The 13,777-nt window shown below is 28.5% G+C and overlaps 1 protein-coding gene across 2 annotated transcripts; it reads right to left on the bottom strand.

Annotated features, from left to right (window-relative positions):
* Positions 1–4,253: 4,253 nt before the first annotated feature.
* GTG2 (GPCR-type G protein 2) lies at positions 4,254–12,433 on the bottom strand. Of its 2 annotated transcripts, none has more exons than XM_068625494.2 (12): positions 11,995–12,433; positions 11,701–11,909; positions 11,208–11,458; positions 10,048–10,126; positions 9,411–9,499; positions 8,886–8,978; positions 7,915–7,941; positions 7,681–7,767; positions 6,875–6,946; positions 5,544–5,674; positions 4,856–5,007; positions 4,254–4,741 (listed from the first exon to the last, which is right to left on the bottom strand). In XM_068625494.2, coding segments are annotated over exons 1-12 (1,407 nt in total). In that variant the 5' UTR covers positions 12,210–12,433; the 3' UTR covers positions 4,254–4,739. The 2 variants fall into 2 exon arrangements, with proteins under 2 accessions (XP_068481595.1, XP_068481605.1); XM_068625504.2 differs by having other exon boundaries at positions 4,254–4,736.
* Between the last annotated feature and the right edge of the window lie 1,344 nt (positions 12,434–13,777).

Raw genomic sequence — 13,777 nt, 5'->3', positions numbered from 1 at the left:
TGAAAGGACTATATATCTTTAGAAGACTAATCGTCGTATTTTTAATGGTATAATTAAATAATTCTGGAGTATATTCGGTTAGGTGAAATGGTGAGTATGTTATGCTGCAAATATTTGTTATCAATAAGTGTACTAATAACTAAGGCAATGGTTATTCTAACAATGATAATGAAAACAAAACTCTTAAATTAAAATGTAGAATTTTAAATATTTTGGATTAATTAGTTTCTGGGCTTCCAGATTTTATAATCTGGAAGTCTTTTCTGAACATGAGATTAACTTCTAAATTATGTAATCCGATTTTTTTTTAATGTGTGATTAACTTTTGGATTACATGATTCAGAAGTCTTTTATGGATATGTGATTAGTTTATGGATTAAATAATTTATAGGTTTATTTTAAATCCAAAAAAGACTTTCAAATTTTATAAATCTAAAGAATATTTTTTGATTCAAAAACATCTTCCAAATTATGTATGAGGTGGCATAATTTTTCATATTTAGTATTTAGTTTAAGATGACACAAGAATGTATGGAGAAGAAACAGTCAAAAGTTCTAATAAGCGGGGAATTAAGGGCCTCTTGAAGATTTTGTTTAACTATTAGTCGTTGTCAGAATTTTGTTGTGATCAGTGATATTGTGAAAAATTACATACAACTGTGTTCAAGGCTGTCACAATCATAAGTTTGTTGTTAATATTGATATTGCGAGAATACATACAAATTTGTTATATGTATTTATTATTTAAATTTTTATTAATTTATGTATTTATATAGATAATAACATTTTATTCTAATTTAGTATATTTTCACACAACAATTAATAACAATTTCTATGATAAATGTACGAAATTCTTTGTCATGCAATCAATGATTTTCATTGTAATATTGAGCACTTGAAACCATATTTAACTTGTCTTTTATTTAAATATTTTTTTTTATATATTCTTTTATAGTTTAGAAAATAAAATTATGAACTTTAATGGTTATATGTTTATTAAATAAATTAAATATTTAGACAATTGGCTCTCCAACTTCTAACTCATGGTACTTTTATGTAATAACTAAGAAGCAAACAATTAAAGTAAAATTAAAATTCATATCTAATAAAAGTCTTGTATTTAAATTTTATAGATAAAAATCTTATTAAAAAAATGTACTAAAAAGGATAATTATATTGTTGAATAAGAAAAATGAATGAATATTTTGTAACCATTTATACAAGATTTGTGGAAGGTGATTTGGTGAGAAATGAGAAGGAAAGGTTACAAAAGTTGGTTAAACTCACATCAAATGAAAAAGTTTAGTCACAAATCTGTGTTGAAATTTGATTGCGGTGTTGTTAAGCATTCCCATCTCCATGATACAGTTTTATCCTTTGCAGTTATTTTAAAATTTAAATTTAATTCATTTTTATTTTAACAATGATCCAAAGACTGGTTTTTTTTTTCATTAATATTAATATTTTATTTGTTCTGATTTATGTCGAAGAACTAATATTTTTTCATTAACATTAATATTTGTTTGACCTAAATCGAAGAGATAATCTTATTAGAACATCGCATTTGAAATATTGTCCGTTTTTTAGGTTGATATTTTATCACGATTTTGTCCTTGTTTTTGAGGTTGATATTTTGTCACGATTTTGTCCTTAAAAGACACTTTCGTGAATTGAAAGAGTGAGAAATATATAAACTATCATTGACCTTGACTTTAAACAATACAAGACTATATTAAAACAATATTGATAAGAGAATACCAGTTTATAAATGAAAATAATTTTTTTACTAAAATATGAATCATACTTTTAACAAGAGTAAAAAAATCACTTTACATACTTTACATTGTCACACAATACAATTTTATAATTATTTTATCTCTTCACATATATTTCATAATTTATAAAAACATATTTATATTTTCGATTATATCCAAATCTGATATAAGATTATCAAGACGTCAACCTCAATATATTCACAATAAAAGATATTGAGTTTACACAAAAAAAAATTCCATAAAATGACGAAAGATGCTATTTTTTATTTATTTAATTACATTATTAATTAATACAAAAATAAGTTAATGTTATATAAAAATCTTGTAACGAGAATATCTTATTATTACACATTCATCAAGTTCAAAGTGAAGTATTAATCACATAATTAATTGATTATCGATTAATTTATTGGTCTCTATGAATTTTTTAATTCATTTTGTTCTCTTGTTATCAACAATTAGACAGTTTTTAATGTTCTTCTTTTCCTATTGTCACATAACTTCAACAATTACTGTTCAATTCATTTGTGTTCAGTTTTTTTTTTATAAAATTTTTATGTTCCTTTTTTTTTATAAAACTTCTCTTAATTATCAATTCATTTGTGTTCAGTTTTTTTTTTATAAAATTTTTATGTTCCTTTTTTTTTATAAAACTTCTCTTAACTATCAATTCATTTTTGTTCAGTTTTATTTTTTTATAAAACTTTATGTTCAGTTTTTTTTATAAAACTTCTCTTAACTATCAATTCATTTCTATTCAAATTTTTTTTATAAAACTTTTATGTCAGTAATATTACTTGATATATCATATATACTTACTCTAAATAACAACAATTATCTATTATCACACGAAAAAAATATTATTAAAAAAATAAAAATTATAATTTTTGTTTTTTTTTTCAGTTTATTTAATTTTGATTTTTCTAATAAAATCCACTTGTGTCTTAATGTTGTATCGAATATATAAAACATTATCTCTATTTGTTTAAAAATTAAAAATATCTACTCATTATTTGTTAATAAATACTATTGTTATATTTTTTTTATTGTTTTCTATATCTTTAATATTAATTATAGCAACTTATTGTTTTCTATATTTATTTTTTTCATTTCATATCATCATAGATACAGTGTTCATGATATTATCTCATCATTATACCATATACTTGTTAAAATGCTACTCACCAGAAAAAGGAAAATATTAAAGACAAACAAACAAAACTATTTCAGAAAATCTACATTGAACATATTGTCCAAGAATGTAAATTGTTATGCAATTGAAAATAGTAATCCATTTTGTGATAGGTTGAGTTGTTTTGTCACTTTTCAAAAACTTTACAGTCTTTTTTATAATTTATTTATTTAAATATATTTATTAATATCATTTTTTAGATAATAAAATTAGTTAAATTTTAATATTATAATGAAAACAGATTTCTGATTACGTAATTCGAAAACTAATTACGAAAAACGACTTTCTTATGTAATATTATAAAGAAAGTATTTTTAGAAATATAAAAATTTATGGAGGTGTTAGAATAATATATAGAGATGTAGGAAGAAATAGTCTAAGAAAAAATAATGAGTATTTTGTAACCAAAAGTTGGTGAGACTCACAGAAAAAGTTTGGTCCACATTTGCGAAGAAATTTGATTGCGGTGTGGCTAAGCATTCCCATCTCCATGTTACAGTTTTATCTTTGCAGCTATTTTAAAATTGAAATTTAATTCATCTTTATCTACTGTTGTCAAATATTCATATCTGTTTTTTTTTTTAACAATGATCCAAACACTAAGTATTATGACTTCAAAGGTCAGGTTTTTTTTCATTAATATTCATGGGTTGACAACCTTATTCTAGATTATAACTAGAATTAAAAAAAGAAATGTTCTTTTACCGTGGATCACATTTTGATAAGTGTGAAAAATATCACTTTACAACTATGTAACACTGATATAATTTTAAAATTATTTATTTTTTCACATGGATTTTATATTTTAACAAAAAAAAAGTTATTTATCTCTCAACACATATAGTGTGGTATATTTAATAATATGTAAGATACTATATTTTTATTCTTCCTAATCATTTTTTAGATCTTCACAAAATTACATATTCCATAAAATGATGAAAGATGCTACTTTGTTTATTTAATTACATGATTAGTTAATAGGAAAAATAATTTAATGTTATATAAAAATCTTGTAATGATAAGTATATCTCATTATCTATTTGTTTAAAAATTAAAAATATTTACTCATTATTTGTTAATAAATCCTATTGTTATGTTTTTTATTGTTTTATATATCTTTAACACTGATTTTAGCAACTTATGTTAATATATACTATTGTTTCTCATTTCATATCATAGGTATAGTTTTCATTATATTATCTCATCATTATATCATATAGTTAAAATGTTATAGAAGAAATATACTGACACCAGAAAAGGAAAATATTCAAGACAAACAAACAAAATATTTCAGTGGGAAATTCAACCACTGCTAATCCAAATTACTAATTACCAATAAACTATGGAACTGTTCTTTAGATCCATGGTACCAAAATCCCAACGGCAACAACTATTCACATCCTCCAATTCATTCTATATTTATGTAAGCATAAGCAAATCTACATTGAACATAAGCATATGATGCAACTGTTCAGAAAATTTCACTTTCCATAGAAAAACATCCAAAAAAAAGGGTACTCTAAAAGATTTGGCAGCGTGCATATAAGATATAACAAACAATATCAACCTTCTCATTGGTGATTTGCTCCAGCATCAGATCTTCTAATAAGCTATTCACTGGCAAATAAAATAATGAAGGACCTTCCATCAGCTATCAAATGAATTCAAATGCATCCATCTGGAAGATTTAAACTTGTATGTTCATTGGCCTGGCATCAAACCCTCCGTGGCATTAGAAACTATACATGCATATTTAGGGAGTGTGTTTCCTGTTCTACATAGAAATAAACAGAGGACATGGTGAGTAATTCAAATATCAAGTTGGTGGATGGATCTATTCATCATAATGCCTGAAAGAAGATTGATTAAGTGGCAGAACTAAACTCACAATCAATTGGGTGTTTGTCAATTTGGCGAGATGTGTAATGCGCAGAAAGTAAAAGCAGTGAAAGGAATGCACTTGCCACAAAAATTGCATCAAACCATCGGTGATAAAAGTCAAACTGGATATCACCACCCAATACCTCTGTTATAATAATCCTGCCCAAAGATTCGGATTAGACATCATTAAGATAAAATGCGTGATCATCAATTGAAGTTTGATGCAATTTGATGTTCAAGCATGCCAAATTTGCATCAATCAAAACACAGGCTCATACTCTATACTGCAACTAGTACGAAATTAGTTCTAAACTATGAAAACTAGTCTGCTGATTGTATAGATACCAATATGACTATCGATGCTGTTCATTCTTCTATTTTCATTTCTCTTCTCCATTTCTTGCATTATTATGAGGATGTCAGAATCCTCGGGGAGTGTTTGGTATTAAAAAAAATCAAATCAAAATTCTCATCAAGCTCTCACTTTTTATTTTTCTGACAACTTATTTTCTATGTTATAAAAGAAAACTCCTTATTAGCCACCAAAATCTTAGTTTTATTGTTACTTTCTCCCCCTAATAATGTGCTGTTATCTCCATCCACAGGTAAATAATATTTAAAAATCCACAATTCTTGTTATACTGGACAGGTTTCTACTATTTAGAAATAATTAATGCACAAATTACGACTTATACCTGTATTCAGTTGCTAAGCTTTTTCTGATTAAAAGAATAGAAGATACAAAATACATTCCCATAATCTCAGACAAGAACAGAACTACATTGCTTGAAGATCCACTTCCAACTCTTGAAACAGCAAAAAAGAACTGTATGGAACACCAAAAATGAAAGTTAGGCTTCACAATAATAAGTCGACAATACAAATTGTAACTCTAAATATATTTAGTGAAGCCAAACTCTTCCTAGACCACATAGAACTAGATGTAGTCCAAGCAAAACTCTCAAATACACAGGATAAATCTCAAAGAAACCACAAAATAATAAACTTATTTGAAATTTATACTCAAATGGTTTACACCAAATAATAAAGCTTGCCCAAATACAAATCCTTTAAAGCTAACAATAACCCATATGACAAATTAACTTGCTATAATAACTCTGGTGGTGTAGTTCTACCATAATTATTACTAATGAACATAAAATAAACAAATAGATTTCCTAAATTACTGTAATAATTATTTATCCACAGGCAATACAAAGATATAGTTCTTCAATAAAGAACTCAAAGTTCTCTTTAATAGTGAATTCTCATCGTGAATGATCATTGCTTCATCAAACTTCTCTTCTGTTTGATGTTACAATAAAAAGTGGATGTTGGAGACTTATAATGTTAGTGTACTTCTTTTAGTTCACAAAAATCAGTAAAAGAACTTTCATGTTGGAAGACCATCATTTCAGTGTGATGAAGGCATCACATATCAGAGATTCAATTGATCATTGACATTATAGGTATCAGATGCTTATTTGTTGGTTCAAATTTCTAATGGAGATTGCCAATCAGCATATTTTCTTCCTTTTAACCCCCTTATGTAGTAAAGATCTTTTTAATTAAAAAAGTTATATGCATTGCAAAAACATATAAAATTTGATTTAGACATTGGGCATGTTTCCTGTTGCCTCCAATGAAGTAGGTAGATAATACATTTACTAATTTACATACATGGCAGGAAGTTACATTGCTTATTCTTCTATGGCATATTGATTCTTAAATAGATCGTCCTAGATTGTAAGCAAAAACCAGCCTTCCAAATTTCCATTTGTGTTTGTGCTGCAAAGCCATATTGCTACCATACACAATAATAGCTTAGCTTCCTTTTAATGAAATTCTCAGTTCTTTTCTTGATGGCTCAACTGATGCACCCCCAACAAAAGAGGGTGAAAGCAGATTGCGATTTTATCAACAATACTCCTCAATAGACTGTTTAACAGTCTATTGAAGAGTGCTGTTCTTCTAACCCATGCAACATCAAATGGAAAAAATTTGCAATTGAAAGTAGCAGGAATACCTTCATCAGATTTGTTAAGAATCCACGGACTGATATCACAACCAACATTCCGATGAATAACAAGGAGATGTACTGCACAAAAAAATGCAGAAAAAATTGGAAAAAAAAAGATACACCAAACCATTAAGTACCATCTAAGTAATTTATAATTTTTATTACAAATGGCAAAACACCTACCAACAAGTGAACTTTTATGGGAAAATCCAAATAACAAAACAGAAAATAAATAAAATGAGATCTTACAAGAATGCATTCAATTCAACTAACCCAATTAAAGCATATTTGATTCATGAATATCCTATTTCTCAATAAGTCCATACTTCATCATCTAAAGTGTCAATGGTGATCTCAGTATGATTACTGATTAGTGGGAGGATTAACCAAATGTGGACAAAGAAAGTTATCAGACTCCAAAATAGTAATAATAAACAAGTCTAAACTCCCAAGCTAACTCTTGAAGTTTACAACAAAACAAGAATTCAACAAGCAGTTTTCCCTAGAAACTTCAAGATATTTACTGCTAAGATTTAAGAGATGTCAAGCCAGAGAAAATAGAGTAAATGGGGTGCTCTAACTTAACTGTAATCAGACTCTCAATATTATGTGTATCCTAATGATTGTAGGACAAATGCATGTAGTATAATTAGAACAAGCCCATCTCAATAACCTCAGTACAAATAACATTTACAAAATAAGAAAATGTCCATTTTTATCTTTAAACTAGAATCCACCAGGGATAGGAATCACATTCAGAAGAAAGGCACCATTTAATTGTAGAAAGCAATGGCAAACAACTGGACTCTAACCTGTGATAACATGGCTGCATTTATTCCTATATCAAAGAACTGAAGGAATATACTTATTATCCTAGTCACGGGATCAACTGAACCATCCTGTCATAGAAACACATTACCACCCAAGAAGCACATTAACAATACAAGAGTCAGCCTAAAAGCTAGGAAGAGGTAATTTTATATTATGAAATCTTTAATAGCGAAAGATATGATCAAATTGAAGAATTGCTGAGGAATACAATTTACCTGTTTGAAAACAACACTCTGCAACGACTGTCAAAAGAAAATTATTAAGTTAGCCATATTATCTACAGTTAAGAAATGATAAGATATCTCATTTGCTAGATAAATGAGAAAATATTATTTTTGATATTACCATCAGATAGATGCCACTACAAAAAGGTATCATATATTAAGTCAGTCTCAATTGTACTTTCCAAAACAGGAATATGCCATCATCATAGAGAGAAGCAATACAAGTTGTAATTAACTGCATGGTGTGCTACAATAACTGATGAGAGATTTTTTTTTACCATAATTCCCTAGTTACCTATTGCTTGCAAGGAGATAGAAATGATCTAGAAACAGCACTATACCATAATTATTTCAAATTATTTATCATTTGCAACTGTTATTATTGTTTGAATTAAATTAAAAAAGATAATAATATAGAGATAGGATAAGTAATCTTTCCTAAATGATAAAAAACAGACAAAAAAGCTATCTTTTCTCTTTACTTCAAAATTGTAGCATTCCTCTCTTACTAAATTTGTCAAACTCCCACAATTTCAGTGTTAAGTTAAACACAAAAGGCAGCTTAAGGTGCTGAGATCCCTAAATTAGTATGTCATATTTCATTACAAAGCTGAGACAAATACATCTTTAATTCAGGTATCATTAAATTTATCTGACACTTATATAGATAATGAGTCATCATCCTAATATTATCTGACACTTCACGAGCTTTATCTGGGCTAAGATTTAATGAGTCATCATCCTAATATAATTAGCGTTTTACTTGAAGAATGTTGTTATGAAATAACTGATAGATTAGTTTAAGTAACACTGTTCTGTAAATAGATTTGATTTCCAGATCTATCATGCAATTCTTGCAAACCATCTATACCTTAAGACAGCTTTAATTCACCAGTTAAAACATTGGCTTTATTAAGAAAGATTAATTATAGCTTAAATAATGATTCCTGACATCACAATACCTTGATCATTTTATACACACAATATGCAGAACAAGCATAGCCAAGTAGATTCTGCATGTGTCCTCTCCAAGTTCGAGAATAAGCAGCAGCTTCCTGAAAGATACCAGTTTTCCCCAATAATCAGAATAAAGGAGAATATATAAGCACCACATAGTTCAATCACACTATATTTTGATAGAAAAAGAGGTCAGGCATTATTTTACAATTCACACATAATTTTATCATTTGCCATAACATAACATACATATTTTAAGAACAAGCTGGTCACACTGCTTTTCAGTTTTGCTAAAGGAAAATGACACACTCTTAAAAAAGGAGACAAGATGGCTTCGTTTATATATCTAACCGGCTCTCACAATCTTGGGTTTTGAAACATAATAATGTGAGGATTGATACTAGAGAGCTTTGAAATTTACTCTAATGCCACCTGGGCTTATAATGTGAGAATTGATAATGAGTGCAAGAAATTAAATATGACTACATACACAATTCTAAAAAGTAAGGGTAATCCAACGAATAGCAAACCTTCGCTTGACGAAGCTCATAGATCTCCAAGAACAATTGTTTAGAAAGCTCTTCTAAGGCCAGAACTTCTGCTTCCAAGCCTTTAATATCTACAAATTTGACAATAATAGTTTAAAATTTGTAATTAAATATCTCTAGCATAATCACAGAAAAAAAAGATTAGACAATTAGAAATACCACTATCAAGGAAATAAGTATTTCCAGTAAAATAAGAATTTCACTTAGAAAAGCAAATTTGCTTCCGAATTCTGATGAAATTTCAGCACACTATCATACAGATGTAAAGACAAGGGCATTCCATTTCTCTAGATATCCAATGTGGAGATCCCTATAAAATGGCCAACAGCAAAGAACCACCAAGAAACTATAAACTCTTTTCTCAAAGAAGTTGTAATGGTTGGTAAGAGATTAACCTTGAAATCTCAATCATCCATCATGCACACAAAATAACTGCATAAGTTCAACCTCTTTTTGTATTTTACAAAAACACAGATGCTTTTCACCCTGTACCTTATTTCGGTAAACAGGTTTAACTTGCTTTATTGATCATATAATTCTTAAAACTTTGGTTCCTCAGAATTTATATTTCAAAAATGGAAGCTTCAAATGGCCTTTTTAAGAGTAAAAGAAAACTGACCTTGCTCCTTTTGATCCTCTTGGACAGATCGAACAACTGTACCAACAATTCGTTTAATTAAAGATCTAGCATTTAATTTCTGCAAGAAAAAAGTTGGGCTGAAGCAATTACAGGGAATGAAAGAAAATGACAAATAAAAAATGATAACAACATTATACCTCAACAAACTAACCTTTATATGTTATTTATTTCAAGATAAAACGAACTTTCCCCTTTAAGGAAAATACACCTTTTCTAATTTAAATTAATGAATTTTACAAAATCAAATTCTTTTAATTTATAAATATAGAATATTTTATCATTAATTGTTATTATGGTCATAGCTATCAATTTCAACTAGCAGCACTTAGCAGTCAACTCTGAATGTGTTGGAAAATTACCTTAATTTACAATCACCTATATCCAACCTTAATCGTGACCTATAAGAATTGGTTGCCCAAAGGCTAATAGGGACTGCTGAAAAAGGCCGACTGAAGTGTCATAGCATGCAGCCATCAGGATATCAGCTCTTAAGGGATTAAGATCCCATATCAATTTGAAATAAGGCCTAAACAGTGTTTGAAGAGCTTGGACAATATTTTGTTATATTGAATTAGGCCTTAAGCACAAATTTTAAGATGATAATAGAGCTTATTCTAAATCCATTGTTGAGCCACCTACATTGCCATGCTCTAGACCCGTAGATTTGGGTGCGAGATTGTGCAGGAAAGTTGCTTAAACTACGGTCACCCAGCCCTAATTTTAGCCTAATAGAGTTCATTGTCAACTTCTTGAAAAGAACAAAGTAGTGTTTGTATTGTATTGTGCAGCTGTCAGGACATCAATTCTAGAGGGATGGGATCACATATTGACTAAAGTATGAAGAATGCATTATGGAAATGAAAAAAAAAATCTATTTTTCAGGGTGCCACATTACCCTAATACAGTCATGTTCATGGCCTGCATTTGGTGCTTTACTTATTGAAGTCACTTTGGCTTACCGTACTCTTTTTTCTTCCTCTAGGGTTTCATAACTGACCCATATGCAGTTTTTCTCCTATGCTTCCATTAACAATAAACATTATTTCATCAAATAATAAAAGATGCAGCAAAAAGGAAAAATTAAAGAAACCCATTCAAAATCTTGAACATGCTGAAAGGAAAAAGGATAAAAATGTAACCTCTTCAGATCCTTGCTTCTGCTCCATCTCCATCTGGCAAAGAATAATTTTCTTTTTCTTTAAAACACAAGTCTCAATAGATTGCATCAGCTGTCTTTCCAAGGACTTGATTTCCGTCTCCTCAATCTCTCTGATGAAAAGTGATAAATAACTGTATGGGAGATTTACAGCACCAAAACCAGATAGCACAGCCATGACAGTAACACCGATGACCCCAATTCTACTCACCAGTTGAGGCATGGTAAAGAAACCTGAAACAGGAGAAACGAACAAGTTGGAAACATCAAAAAATAAATAAACACGAGAATCATCCATATTCTACAACTTTCAGTGTCAATTACAGCAATCAATCAGCTAAGAGGCAATTATACTTCACAGACTAAATAAATCACTAGCACTGCTTCCTTCCAATTTTACCTTCACCAAGTGATTATACTTTTCTAACTAAATATATCACTATCACACGGCACAAGGAGGTGTGTGGTAACAGTACCTTTATCAGGAGATGGCATAGGAAAGTGAATGCCCATGCGCCAAAAGGTATAGAGAAAAGCGAACAAGAAGAGAATTGAAACAAGCGCAGCCCTCTCGGTCCGAACACCACTGTTTTTGAGCATCAAGTAACAGTGATAATACGGGAGGAGGAAGACCAGCAACAGGATCAAGCAGAACAAGTCGATCTTCCAGTTCACCACTCTTGCCCTGCAAAAGAAATCCGAAATCGTGACATTGGTATCAAAATTGATATCAGAAACATTGAAGTTGATGCTAGGGTTAGGTTAATCACTCTTTGGAGAGGATGGGAATGATTTCGAAGATGACGAGCTGGAGAAGATTGCAGGAGAAGGCAAAGACAACGCTGAAGATGATTTGAACGAGAACGCGTTTCTCTTCGTACTCTTTGTAGAGGCGACGGTTCAAGAACCACAAACCCGCCCAACCTAGCAAACACAGACACCCCACCACCGTCACCCCTTCCAAAATTCCCCTTCCCCAACCCATCTTCTTCTCAACGCGATTCTGAATAATCACTTCGTCTTCTCAATCGAATCAACAACCATCACTCTCACAGATCAGATCCACTCATTCAAGAACAACAACAACAACAAGAAAGTTTGCTTGCAATACATCAACAAGAACCCTTTTGAGCAAGTTTAGTGCTTTTCCATTTCCACTGCTTCTTTACCAGGTTAACGCTAAGCTCAACTGCGTTTTCATCTCCATGTACATTTTCCACCACCACCACTCCTTATTAATTTCTATTTTCACTGTTTTCTTATTTTACTAATTAAACAAATTTCATTTCTTCTTCAATGTACAATTTAACAGAAAATTTTTGTTTATAGATAAAGAATAACATACTTTGACACGGTTTATAATAATATAATAATGTTTTTAAATTAAATTAAAATGTAAATCCTATCCTTTTACCATTAGTGTTAATATATTACACTATTTACACTTTTATTTCTCGTACTCATTTGTTTTTATTTTTCTATTTAACATTCTTTTATTTTTATTTTTCTATCTAGTACCTTTTTATTTTTTATTTTTCTATTTAGCATCATTTCAAAAATAAATTAAAAAATAATAAATTAATTTTTTTTTATAATTTTAATTTTAAATGCATTAAAAAATAAATATTTTTAATGTTTAAAATTTTTAAAAATATAATTAATGAATAAAGAAATGTATTTTTATAAAATAAATTAAAATGTTTAGTTTAAAAAAAATTAAAATGAAGAAAATAAAAAATTAAACCTACAACAACATAAAAGTTGAATTTATAAACATAAATTACTATTTATTTTTACTATTATTGACATAATTACAAAAAAAATCAAAGTCAATTAGTATTAATTAATAGTGAATACACAAGTAATATTGAAGTGTCTACCCTAAATGCAAAATTATAAGAAAAAACTAATGCAAATATTACACTTAATGCTTAAAAATGATAAACAAAAAATGAAAAAAAAAGTCTAAAAAATAAAAACAGCAACAATAAAAAAAAGAATGGTAGAAAAAATATAATAACTAAAAACATAAAAGATATAAAATAAAGGCTAGATAGTGAAATAAAAACAAAAAGGTGCAAAGGATGTTAGTTAGGGAAATAAAAGTCTAAATGGTGCTAGATAGAGAATTTACCCTATTTTTTAACACAGGTAATATATATATATATATAAATGAATTAATTGATTTAAAAAATCAAAAAAAATATAAATTGATAGAATAATATAATAAATATGGGCCTATTATCCTTTAATTAATATTCTGTTTTCATAAAAGATTAGTGGCATAATTTTCAGTCCTAAAATACATCTATGTACTATCTCGCATTTTAAAATAATTGAGATAAACTTTTAGCTTTTTTCTTTGTTTTAAACTTTTTGTCTTTTTTTTCATATTTTTTTATTGACATATTTTTTTTATTTTAAAATTTTAAAATCTAAAATTTGAAATACAAAATTATATTTTGGATTTTAGAGTTCAAAATGTATTTTCAGAACTTTAAATACTAAAATGTAAAATATTTTCAGGGTTTGAAAATAACTTTCAAATTCTAA

This window comes from Phaseolus vulgaris, chromosome 11, assembly GCF_051622355.1.
Source record: "Phaseolus vulgaris cultivar YP4 chromosome 11, ASM5162235v1, whole genome shotgun sequence".
NCBI classification, from domain to species: Eukaryota; Viridiplantae; Streptophyta; class Magnoliopsida; order Fabales; family Fabaceae; genus Phaseolus; species Phaseolus vulgaris.
Note: the sequence above shows the minus strand (reverse complement) of the source record. Positions and strands in the feature narration are given on the sequence as shown.